Below are 12,612 nucleotides of genomic sequence, written 5' to 3'. Positions count from 1 at the left end.
TTCAGTAGTTTTTCGCCAATCCATATCATCGCAAAGTCATTTTTCAAAAAACACCATTTTGAGATATTCGCGTTTAAAGTTTCAAGTTTGGGTGTAACTATTTTTCTACTGCTCAAATCTCAATGAAAATTTGGGGAAATGTTCTCAAGAAGTTGTTCTTTAAGATAAAGCAAAAAAAAATTTATATATTTTCAAAATGAAAAAGGTATATACCCCCTTAAGAGAGCTCAAAGATGGTTAAAAGATCTTAATTAGATTCCCGTTGCGATTCTTAACTACGCGTCTACTGTGTTATAAATCGACCCTTATATATGCATTTCACTATTAATACGCTTTTTTTGTTGCAGTCGAATAAACTTGGTTCCCGTTCTGGAATTTCTTGGCATAGCGTCACCAGCAATTGCAGAGAAAGTAGCTACAGGAAGCTCCTTTGTTGTGGCCTACGCCGTACACAAAGTATTTGCACCTGCTAGAATTAGTATTACGTTGGGTGCAATACCGTTCATCATCCGATATTTGAGATCAAAAGGATTCCAGTTTTCAAAAATCAAAAAAAATTAGCTATTTTTAAATATTTGTTTTTATACCATTGTTATCAGAATTAAGTATGATGTTATATAATCCTATGAAGTTCAATACTTTATAATTTGGTTGACCAAATAAAAAGGTGACACTCAAATTAAAATTGATTTTAAATTAGTTTCCATAAAATTTAGCAAATATTTGGCCAACATTGTTATTTTATCTGAAAGGTTATAGAACTGCGCAAATTAGTCGAATACTTTCTTCAAGAAGATTTAAATAAATTTAATATTAACATTTAATCATTCGGAAGTGACCTCCGGAAATGTTGTGTTATTATTTTCTATTTATTTTTGTCAATTTTTATTTTGGCAATTCTAATACCCCTATGAAAAATTCGCCACGCTGTAAATGGTTTATTTCCGACACTACATAGAAGATATATTCTTGATAAGCATCACCAGGCGAGTCGATCTAGCCATGCCCGTCCGGCCGTCTGACCGTTTCTACGCAAACTAGTCCCCCAGTTTAAAAGCTATTTGGATCAAACTTAGCAAGAGCCGGTAACATATTGCTCCCATAAAAACAGTCGGGAAAAAAGAAAATAGGAATATAACTTCGTTGTTTTTGTGTTTTAATTTTACGAAACTCCGACGACTATATCATAAAGCTGCCATAGTAACGATTAAAAACATTATTGCAAAAGAGACCGAGCATCGAAATATAGAATATTTAATTTTTGTAACAGCTGCAACAGAATATAAACTTAGCCAAAGTTTTCTTCCTTTATTGTTTTTGGTTAAAATAAAATAAAAAAACATTATTTTAGTAAAAATAGTTATATATGCAATTATACTATTACTATGTTACCTTATTTTTTTTACATTATTGATTTACTTGTGTAATAGATTTACGTGCGCTGATTCCGAATCTGGTCAGGCAAATTACATCATTGTTATTTAAATTATTTAACAATATCAAGTGCGATTCATGAGCTTTTTTCTATATTTTTTTCAAGCAAATGCTGTTAAACGAAATTTTTAGGAAATGAGGGCACACTACTCTTTTAAAAACTATAATAAAAGGCCAAAGAGATGCACAGGTTAAAAAAATGGAAATCATGAATGATAGGCAAACTGTTATTGAGGTTTGTTTAAATTGTTGTTACTTTTATGTCTTTTGAAGCTGACAAGCAGAAACTGCGTGGCGATTAGCATACCGAAGTCTATTTCATTATTTTTATTTTTGTTTAACACGCCACAAATCCCAAAAAAGCTGTAGCGGGTCCTCCATTCTTGGGCCGGGTGTCGTCTTGCCAGAGAGTTTGTATGTGTAAGCAGACGATTCCGGTGTCGACTTGAGGATTTACAAATCGTCCCCTTTTCTTCGTGCTTAAGCTTATTCCCATCAATATAGAGGCAAACGTGTTAATGTTTCATCGAGAAGCCGAGCACTCAAATTCGTCTCAGAATTCGTAGTGGTGCTACCAGCAAGCTACCAAGAAATGCAGTGTTATCTGCATATGTGGCCAGGAGTATACCACGAGCAACTGGGCTTGGCAGATACGAAGCGTAAATTGTGTACAGGACCGGAACAAGGACGCTTCCCTGTGGGACACCAGCACGAATTGGGCGAAGTCCAGAACGATGTCCACGAATATTTACAGCAAACTCCCTGTTATCTATGAACGATTCGATGAGCTTCCAGAGTTTCTCACGCAAAAGGTGCACTAGCTTGTGGAACAATACCTCGTGCCAAATACTGTCAAAGGCCTGTCGAACATCGAGAAAAACGGCTGAGCAGTATTTGTGATCTTTGAAAGCACTCAGAACTTTGTTAACTACTCTGTGCACTTGCTCGATAGCACAATGGCGACTACGGAAACAAAACTGGTGGTTCGGAAGTGCTTCTTCAAAGGCGTTAATAGATAGAAGTCTAGACTCTGAGGCAATAAGGTGGTTGCAGGGGATGCCTTTGTACACTGCAAAATCAATGGCCGTCGGAAGGTTGTCAGTGATCCAAGGAAAATGAGTGGGTCCGCCAGCAGCCAAAATCTGCATGTTTGTGTCAATGATAACTGACATCAGGGTGTTTCCCCGAAGGCACGAGCGCCTGCACCATCAGAAACGATGGTGCGCATTCCAACCCTCTCCAAAGAGGAAGCGGCTACCTACAAAACCAAATAGACGCATATATTCCTCAGAAGACCAAAAAAGGTGGTGACCAGGTGGACAGTAGACAGCACCAAACGAAATTCTGACAAACCCTGTGACCAAACTAATGGCAACTGCTTGCAGGTGTCATCGTCGGCTGGTAAAATGTGTATCTAAGATCATTAAAATGTCAATGTTGCGTTCCTGGAGGAGGTCCTCAATCTCAAGAGATTTGCCAACCAAGTTGTTGAAGTTCCAAATAAAGATGCTTATACTGTAAGCAGGTACTGCGTGGTGATCAGTACACCGGAGTCTATTAGAAAACTGTAACTGAGCAGAAACATAACTAATGTTTAAATAGGGTATGCTGGGATGGAAAACCAATTTATCCTGTGTGCACTTACTTGTCGTAAGTCAATTCATTTTTCTTTTATATGAAAAAACTAATAGTCTTACGAATAGTGTGTTTTACAAAACTCAATTCACCTTCACGCTTTGTAGTATCACTAACCATATAACATATAGACTGGTCATTTCATACAACCAATATGGACACTCAAAAAACTTTGCGGGAGGCTCCACAGCTGGCAGCGGCCATGATACAATAACATAAGGCTGTCTAAACGTTCGGGTTTTGGTCAGTGCGTGTTCGTTTTTTGAAGGAAAAGGTTGTCTGCGGACGAATTTTTTACAGAATTAACTCTTGAGCAACATGACTTTTTCCAATGTGTGCCGTTGAAAAAATAAAACAATTAGAATTTATATTTGTACACTACATTGACGATACTTTTAAAATAACAAAGAATGTAAAGAAACTTTAATAATCGCAGCCGAAAATGTTAGTATAAGTTTGGAAATAAAAAGGTTTTATTTTAAGATTAGAATATATTTTAGAATTAAGAATCTTAACAAAAGACTTAGCATTCAAAGACAAAAACAACGCCTAATTTCAAATTCCAATTAAATTATAAAAAGTTAAACTCCTTTTATTTTGAAAGGCAAAAAAAACCCCTGAACCATCTAAGGGTTCAATGTTATTCACCTTAAGTCAAAGTTGAAAATATATATTTGTAAAGTATATATATTCTTGATCAGCATCACCAGCCGATTCGAATTAGCCATGTCCGACCGTTCGTAACTATAACTTTGTTGTTTCCTAAATTAATTCCATATACTCCGAGATATAATACATTTTAGCAATCTCAGAACAATTCGCAGATTGCAACCCACGGTTTCTGTTATTTTTTTAATTTTACAAAACATTTGTCGTCTATTTTACAAAGATATTTTTATACCATACCATACCAGCGGGTTTTATAATTTCAGTCATAAGTTTGCAACGCAGTGAAGGAGACATTTCCGACCCTATAAAGTATATATATTCTTGATCAGCATCAGCAGGAGAGTCGATCTAGCCATGTCCGTCCGTTCGTCCGTTTCTACGCAAACTAATTCCTCAGTTTTAAAGCTATTAGCTTGAAACTTTCCCAAAAGTTGTCTTTCTATTGCATTTAGTATATAAGTCGAAACGAGCCGCATCGGGCGACTATATCATATAGCCGCCATATAACTGAACGATCGGAAATGCCAAAACTTTGGTGTTTTTAAAGTTGGGATTTTCTATGGGTTTTATTTTTGGGCAATCAATTCGACCTACCAAATTTCATAAGGATCGGCCGACTGTAACCTAAAGCTGCCATATAACTGAACGATTGGAAATGAAATAACTTTGGTGTTTTTAAAGTTAGGAATTTGGGATTTTTTATGAGTATTAAGAATGCATCATATGAATATCCGATTTTGGAGATATAATGTACAGAATATTCTGCAAGGGTATATCAACTTCGGCTCCGCCCGAAGCTAGCTTTCCTTTCTTGTTTAAATATACTGTAGGAAAAGTAAGAAATTTCCACTTCGAACAGCTTCATACATTTCAAATTCATTTCGCCTTACTTGATAAATTTGCAAATGTATTATCTCTATTGCAGGCTTCGACATTAACGTGTACTTCCAATTCAAGAAGTTTTACAACAGCCCAATGGCTGTCCACGATATTACAATTTTTACGGTAAACCACCGTCGTCTCGATTTTCTTGCCGATACAAATTTTTCTGCATAAATACAATTTTCAATCCAAAAGTATGAAGACATGTAATAGGCCATACTTTTGCCTTTTTACATGAAGTACGTAATGGTCTATTCACTTTTACATGAAAAACTCGTGCTATCATGGCACGCCGGTCATAGGGCATCCAAACTGATACTATATTCTCTGTAATATCCTTCCTTCACATTCAAATTTGTTTAACCAAGCAATTTAAATTTCTCGCAAAATAAATTTGTTTGTAATTGAAATTAGTTTTCCCTTTTTTAGTAAAGGTAAGTTTATGTTTTATTCATTATTCATTCATTGTTTGGGGCTATTGGGGATGCTTTAAAGCTTTACAGATAATCATCACCGAAATTATCTTATTGAGTGAATTCCAACGTCGGTCGATCAATTGAACACGGTTCTCGCTGAGTGCAAAAAAAATTTTTGTTTTCCTCCTATATAAAAACATGTGAAACGCTATACAAAAATGTTGAAGAACTAGAAAAAATAATTTAAATTTTACTAGTCCAAGCCCGTCTTTAATAATATACTTTAATACTTGTAGACGATTTCTACACGCGTCGAAGCTACAGTACCCAATCGACGTCTCAGTCATCAGCCACAAAGTCTTCCGCCCCATCGAAGTCGGTTTCCACAGAGACATCTGGAGGTGAAAAATTTAATAAAAAAGAGCAACTAAAACGGGCATTTAAGGAATATGGAGTTTCCATTGTGGCGTTCCATGTGGGAATTTCGTTAATTTCACTTGGAGGTTTCTATGTACTCGTATCTAGGTAAGGTATTAAGGAGGGGTATACCTTTTTTTGTCGAAAAAAAATAGGAAAGTTTGGATTTTTTTATGGATTTTTTTATTGCTTTATTAAATGAATGATTATATGTTCTGAAAGTTTAGATTGTTGACAATGTTTATGCAAAAAATTTTAAAAAAATATTTAATAGTTTTTAAGGTGTGGCTGTTTCCCTTAAATGCCTTTTTTTTAAGAGCCTTGCGGTGATAATTCCCCAGGACGAACGGGTCAACTGAAACCGAAAAAATAAAAATATTTCATTAGTTTAAATTTTTTATTCTGTACCTACGGGAACGTTTTATGCAAAAAATGACGTTTTTGGACGCAAAAATTCTTACAAAACTATCTATTTCGGCGAAATAAAAATTTGTACATGAAAAAACGATCGTTCAAGTACTAATAAAATTCAATACGAACATTTACAAAAAAAATTTGAAGAAAATCGGTTCAGTAGTTTTTCGCCAATCCATATCATCGCAAAGTCATTTTTCAAAAAACACCATTTCGAGATATTCGCGTTTAAAGTTTCAAGTTTGGGTGTAACTATTTTTCTACTGCTCAAATCTCAATGAAAATTTGGGGAAATGTTCTCAAGAAGTTGTTCTTTAAGATAAAGCAAAAAAAAAATTTATATATTTTCAAAATGAAAAAGGTATATACCCCCTTAAGAGAGCTCAAAGATGGTTAAAAGATCTTAATTAGATTCCCGTTGCGATTCTTAACTACGCGTCTACTGTGTTATAAATCGACCCTTATATATGCATTTCACTATTAATACGCTTTTTTTTTTGCAGTCGAATAAACTTGGTTCCCGTTCTGGAATTTCTTGGCATAGCGTCACCAGCAATTGCAGAGAAAGTAGCTACAGGAAGCTCCTTTGTTGTGGCCTACGCCGTACACAAAGTATTTGCACCTGCTAGAATTAGTATTACGTTGGGTGCAATACCGTTCATCATCCGATATTTGAGATCAAAAGGATTCCAGTTTTCAAAAATCAAAAAAATTAGCTATTTTTAAATATTTGTTTTTATACCATTGTTATCAGAATTAAGTATGATGTTATATAATCCTATGAAGTTCAATACTTTATAATTTGGTTGACCAAATAAAAAGGTGACACTCAAATTAAAATTGATTTTAAATTAGTTTCCATAAAATTTAGCAAATATTTGGCCAACATTGTTATTTTATCTGAAAGGTTATAGAACTGCGCAAATTAGTCGAATACTTTCTTCAAGAAGATTTAAATAAATTTAATATTAACATTTAATCATTCGGAAGTGACCTCCGGAAATGTTGTGTTATTATTTTCTATTTATTTTTGTCAATTTTTATTTTGGCAATTCTAATACCCCTATGAAAAATTCGCCACGCTGTAAATGGTTTATTTCCGACACTACATAGAAGATATATTCTTGATAAGCATCACCAGGCGAGTCGATCTAGCCATGCCCGTCCGGCCGTCTGACCGTTTCTACGCAAACTAGTCCCCCAGTTTAAAAGCTATTTGGATCAAACTTAGCAAGAGCCGGTAACATATTGCTCCCATAAAAACAGTCGGGAAAAAAGAAAATAGGAATATAACTTCGTTGTTTTTGGGTTTTAATTTTACGAAACTCCGACGACTATATCATAAAGCTGCCATAGTAACGATTAAAAACATTATTGCAAAAGAGACCGAGCATCGAAATATAGAATATTTAATTTTTGTAACAGCTGCAACAGAATATAAACTTAGCCAAAGTTTTCTTCCTTTATTGTTTTTGGTTAAAATAAAATAAAAAAACATTATTTTAGTAAAAATAGTTATATATGCAATTATACTATTACTATGTTACCTTATTTTTTTTACATTATTGATTTACTTGTGTAATAGATTTACGTGCGCTGATTCCGAATCTGGTCAGGCAAATTACATCATTGTTATTTAAATTATTTAACAATATCAAGTGCGATTCATGAGCTTTTTTCTATATTTTTTTCAAGCAAATGCTGTTAAACGAAATTTTTAGGAAATGAGGGCACACTACTCTTTTAAAAACTATAATAAAAGGCCAAAGAGATGCACAGGTTAAAAAATGGAAATCATGAATGATAGGCAAACTGTTATTGAGGTTTGTTTAAATTGTTGTTACTTTTATGTCTTTTGAAGCTGACAAGCAGAAACTGCGTGGCGATTAGCATACCGAAGTCTATTTCATTATTTTTATTTTTGTTTAACACGCCACAAATCCCAAAAAAGCGTGTAGCGGGTCCTCCATTCTTGGGCCGGGTGTCGTCTTGCCAGAGAGTTTGTATGTGTAAGCAGACGATTCCGGTGTCGACTTGAGGATTTACAAATCGTCCCCTTTTCTTCGTGCTTAAGCTTATTCCCATCAATATAGAGGCAAACGTGTTAATGTTTCATCGAGAAGCCGAGCACTCAAATTCGTCTCAGAATTCGTAGTGGTGCTACCAGCAAGCTACCAAGAAATGCAGTGTTATCTGCATATGTGGCCAGGAGTATACCACGAGCAACTGGGCTTGGCAGATACGAAGCGTAAATTGTGTACAGGACCGGAACAAGGACGCTTCCCTGTGGGACACCAGCACGAATTGGGCGAAGTCCAGAACGATGTCCACGAATATTTACAGCAAACTCCCTGTTATCTATGAACGATTCGATGAGCTTCCAGAGTTTCTCACGCAAAAGGTGCACTAGCTTGTGGAACAATACCTCGTGCCAAATACTGTCAAAGGCCTGTCGAACGTCGAGAAAAACGGCTGAGCAGTATTTGTGATCTTTGAAAGCACTCAGAACTTTGTTAACTACTCTGTGCACTTGCTCGATAGCACAATGGCGACTACGGAAACAAAACTGGTGGTTCGGAAGTGCTTCTTCAAAGGCGTTAATAGATAGAAGTCTAGACTCTGAGGCAATAAGGTGGTTGCAGGGGATGCCTTTGTACACTGCAAAATCAATGGCCGTCGGAAGGTTGTCAGTGATCCAAGGAAAATGAGTGGGTCCGCCAGCAGCCAAAATCTGCATGTTTGTGTCAATGATAACTGACATCAGGGTGTTTCCCCGAAGGCACGAGCGCCTGCACCATCAGAAACGATGGTGCGCATTCCAACCCTCTCCAAAGAGGAAGCGGCTACCTACAAAACCAAATAGACGCATATATTCCTCAGAAGACCAAAAAAGGTGGTGACCAGGTGGACAGTAGACAGCACCAAACGAAATTCTGACAAACCCTGTGACCAAACTAATGGCAACTGCTTGCAGGTGTCATCGTCGGCTGGTAAAATGTGTATCTAAGATCATTAAAATGTCAATGTTGCGTTTCTGGAGGAGGTCCTCAATCTCAAGAGATTTGCCAACCAAGTTGTTGAAGTTCCAAATAAAGATGCTTATACTGTAAGCAGGTACTGCGTGGTGATCAGTACACCGGAGTCTATTAGAAAACTGTAACTGAGCAGAAACATAACTAATGTTTAAATAGGGTATGCTGGGATGGAAAACCAATTTATCCTGTGTGCACTTACTTGTCGTAAGTCAATTCATTTTTCTTTTATATGAAAAAACTAATAGTCTTACGAATAGTGTGTTTTACAAAACTCAATTCACCTTCACGCTTTGTAGTATCACTAACCATATAACATATAGACTGGTCATTTCATACAACCAATATGGACACTCAAAAAACTTTGCGGGAGGCTCCACAGCTGGCAGCGGCCATGATACAATAACATAAGGCTGTCTAAACGTTCGGGTTTTGGTCAGTGCGTGTTCGTTTTTTGAAGGAAAAGGTTGTCTGCGGACGAATTTTTTACAGAATTAACTCTTGAGCAACATGACTTTTTCCAATGTGTGCCGTTGAAAAAATAAAACAATTAGAATTTAGATTTGTACACTACATTGACGATACTTTTAAAATAACAAAGAATGTAAAGAAACTTTAATAATCGCAGCCGAAAATGTTAGTATAAGTTTGGAAATAAAAAAGGTTTTATTTTAAGATTAGAATATATTTTAGAATTAAGAATCTTAACAAAAGACTTAGCATTCAAAGACAAAAACAACGCCTAATTTCAAATTCCAATTAAATTATAAAAAGTTAAACTCCTTTTATTTTGAAAGGCAAAAAAAACCCCTGAACCATCTAAGGGTTCAATGTTATTCACCTTAAGTCAAAGTTGAAAATATATATTTGTAAAGTATATATATTCTTGATCAGCATCACCAGCCGATTCGAATTAGCCATGTCCGACCGTTCGTAACTATAACTTTGTTGTTTCCTAAATTAATTCCATATACTCCAAGATATAATACATTTTAGCAATCTCAGAACAATTCGCAGATTGCAACCCACGGTTTCTGTTATTTTTTTAATTTTACAAAACATTTGTCGTCTATTTTACAAAGATATTTTTATACCATACCATACCAGCGGGTTTTATAATTTCAGTCATAAGTTTGCAACGCAGTGAAGGAGACATTTCCGACCCTATAAAGTATATATATTCTTGATCAGCATCAGCAGGAGAGTCGATCTAGCCATGTCCGTCCGTTCGTCCGTTTCTACGCAAACTAATTCCTCAGTTTTAAAGCTATTAGCTTGAAACTTTCCCAAAAGTTGTCTTTCTATTGCATTTAGTATATAAGTCGAAACGAGCCGCATCGGGCGACTATATCATATAGCCGCCATATAACTGAACGATCGGAAATGCCAAAACTTTGGTGTTTTTAAAGTTGGGATTTTCTATGGGTTTTATTTTTGGGCAATCAATTCGACCTACCAAATTTCATAAGGATCGGCCGACTGTAACCTAAAGCTGCCATATAACTGAACGATTGGAAATGAAATAACTTTGGTGTTTTTAAAGTTAGGAATTTGGGATTTTTTATGAGTATTAAGAATGCATCATATGAATATCCGATTTTGGAGATATAATGTACAGAATATTCTGCAAGGGTATATCAACTTCGGCTCCGCCCGAAGCTAGCTTTCCTTTCTTGTTTAAATATACTGTAGGAAAAGTAAGAAATTTCCACTTCGAACAGCTTCATACATTTCAAATTCATTTCGCCTTACTTGATAAATTTGCAAATGTATTATCTCTATTGCAGGCTTCGACATTAACGTGTACTTCCAATTCAAGAAGTTTTACAACAGCCCAATGGCTGTCCACGATATTACAATTTTTACGGTAAACCACCGTCGTCTCGATTTTCTTGCCGATACAAATTTTTCTGCATAAATACAATTTTCAATCCAAAAAGTATGAAGACATGTAATAGGCCATACTTTTGCCTTTTTACATGAAGTACGTAATGGTCTATTCACTTTTACATGAAAAACTCGTGCTATCATGGCACGCCGGTCATAGGGCATCCAAACTGATACTATATTCTCTGTAATATCCTTCCTTCACATTCAAATTTGTTTAACCAAGCAATTTAAATTTCTCGCAAAATAAATAAAACAAAAAAAAATATTTGTTTTCCTCCTATATAAAAACATGTGAAACGCTATACAAAAATGTTGAAGAACTAGAAAAAATAATTTAAATTTTACTAGTCCAAGCCCGTCTTTAATAATATACTTTAATACTTGTAGACGATTTCTACACGCGTCGAAGCTACAGTACCCAATCGACGTCTCAGTCATCAGCCACAAAGTCTTCCGCCCCATCGAAGTCGGTTTCCACAGAGACATCTGGAGGTGAAAAATTTAATAAAAAAGAGCAACTAAAACGGGCATTTAAGGAATATGGAGTTTCCATTGTGGCGTTCCATGTGGGAATTTCGATAATTTCACTTGGAGGTTTCTATGTACTCGTATCTAGGTAAGGTATTAAGGAGGGGTATACCTTTTTTTGTCGAAAAAAAAATAGGAAAGTTTGGATTTTTTTATGGATTTTTTTATTGCTTTATTAAATGAATGATTATATGTTCTGAAAGTTTAGATTGTTGACAATGTTTATGCAAAAAATTTTAAAAAAATATTTAATAGTTTTTAAGGTGTGGCTGTTTCCTTTAAATGCCTTTTTTTTAAGAGCCTTGCGGTGATAATTCCCCAGGACGAACGGGTCAACTGAAACCGAAAAAATAAAAATATTTCATTAGTTTAAAGTAGTATTCTTTACTTGAACGAACTTTTTTAAAATTTTTTTATTTTGTACCTACGGGAACGTTTTATGCAAAAAATGACGTTTTTGGACGCAAAAATTCTTACAAAACTATCTATTTCGGCGAAATAAAAATTTGTACATGAAAAAACGATCGTTCAAGTACTAATAAAATTCAATACGAACATTTACAAAAAAATTTGAAGAAAATCGGTTCAGTAGTTTTTCGCCAATCCATATCATCGCAAAGTCATTTTTCAAAAAACACCATTTCGAGATATTCGCGTTTAAAGTTTCAAGTTTGGGTGTAACTATTTTTCTACTGCTCAAATCTCAATGAAAATTTGGGGAAATGTTCTCAAGAAGTTGTTCTTTAAGATAAAGCAAAAAAAAACCCCCTTAAGAGAGCTCAAAGATGGTTAAAAGATATTAATTAGATTCCCGTTGCGATTCTTAACTACGCGTCTACTGTGTTATAAATCGACCCTTATATATGCATTTCACTATTAATACGCTTTTTTTGTTGCAGTGGAATAAACTTGGTTCCCGTTCTGGAATTTCTTGGCATAGCGTCACCAGCAATTGCAGAGAAAGTAGCTACAGGAAGCTCCTTTGTTGTGGCCTACGCCGTACACAAAGTATTTGCACCTGCTAGAATTAGTATTACGTTGGGTGCAATACCGTTCATCATCCGATATTTGAGATCAAAAGGATTCCAGTTTTCAAAAATCAAAAAAATTAGCTATTTTTAAATATTTGTTTTTATACCATTGTTATCAGAATTAAGTATGATGTTATATAATCCTATGAAGTTCAATACTTTATAATTTGGTTGACCAAATAAAAAGGTGACACTCAAATTAAAATTGATTTTAAATTAGTTTCCATAAAATTTAGCAAATATTTGGCCAACATTGTTATTTTA

The 12,612-nt window shown here is 35.1% G+C and overlaps 1 protein-coding gene and 1 long non-coding RNA gene across 2 annotated transcripts; both read left to right on the top strand.

The window, feature by feature from the left end:
* The first annotated feature begins 4,486 nt into the window (after positions 1 to 4,486).
* On the top strand, positions 4,487 to 6,846 carry LOC123038040 (protein FAM210B, mitochondrial-like). The gene is made up of 3 exons (XM_044461490.1): positions 4,487 to 4,508; positions 5,333 to 5,561; positions 6,371 to 6,846. The coding sequence occupies exons 1-3, from the start codon at positions 4,487 to 4,489 to the stop codon at positions 6,591 to 6,593; spliced, it is 474 nt and encodes a 157-aa protein (XP_044317425.1). The 3' UTR covers positions 6,594 to 6,846.
* Positions 6,847 to 11,368: 4,522 nt separating this feature from the next.
* LOC123038032 lies at positions 11,369 to 12,553 on the top strand. Its single transcript, XR_006417730.1, has 2 exons — positions 11,369 to 11,405; positions 12,217 to 12,553. It is a non-coding gene; the product is annotated as an uncharacterized LOC123038032 (long non-coding RNA).
* The last annotated feature ends 59 nt before the right edge of the window (positions 12,554 to 12,612 follow it).

The sequence above is a fragment of the Drosophila rhopaloa genome, unplaced genomic scaffold (assembly GCF_018152115.1).
Source record: "Drosophila rhopaloa isolate 14029-0021.01 unplaced genomic scaffold, ASM1815211v1 contig_36, whole genome shotgun sequence".
NCBI classification, from domain to species: domain Eukaryota; kingdom Metazoa; phylum Arthropoda; class Insecta; order Diptera; family Drosophilidae; genus Drosophila; species Drosophila rhopaloa.
Note: the sequence above shows the minus strand (reverse complement) of the source record. Positions and strands in the feature narration are given on the sequence as shown.

Excerpts from the sequence above, each read along its gene's own strand:
- LOC123038040 (XM_044461490.1), top strand. The coding sequence starts at position 4,487 with ATGTACAGAATATTCTGCAAGG. Across the intron at positions 4,509-5,332 it reads GTACAGAATATTCTGCAAGG|ACGATTTCTACACGCGTCGA; the intron begins GTATATCAACTT and ends TAATACTTGTAG. Across the intron at positions 5,562-6,370 it reads TTCTATGTACTCGTATCTAG|TCGAATAAACTTGGTTCCCG; the intron begins GTAAGGTATTAA and ends TTTTTTTTGCAG.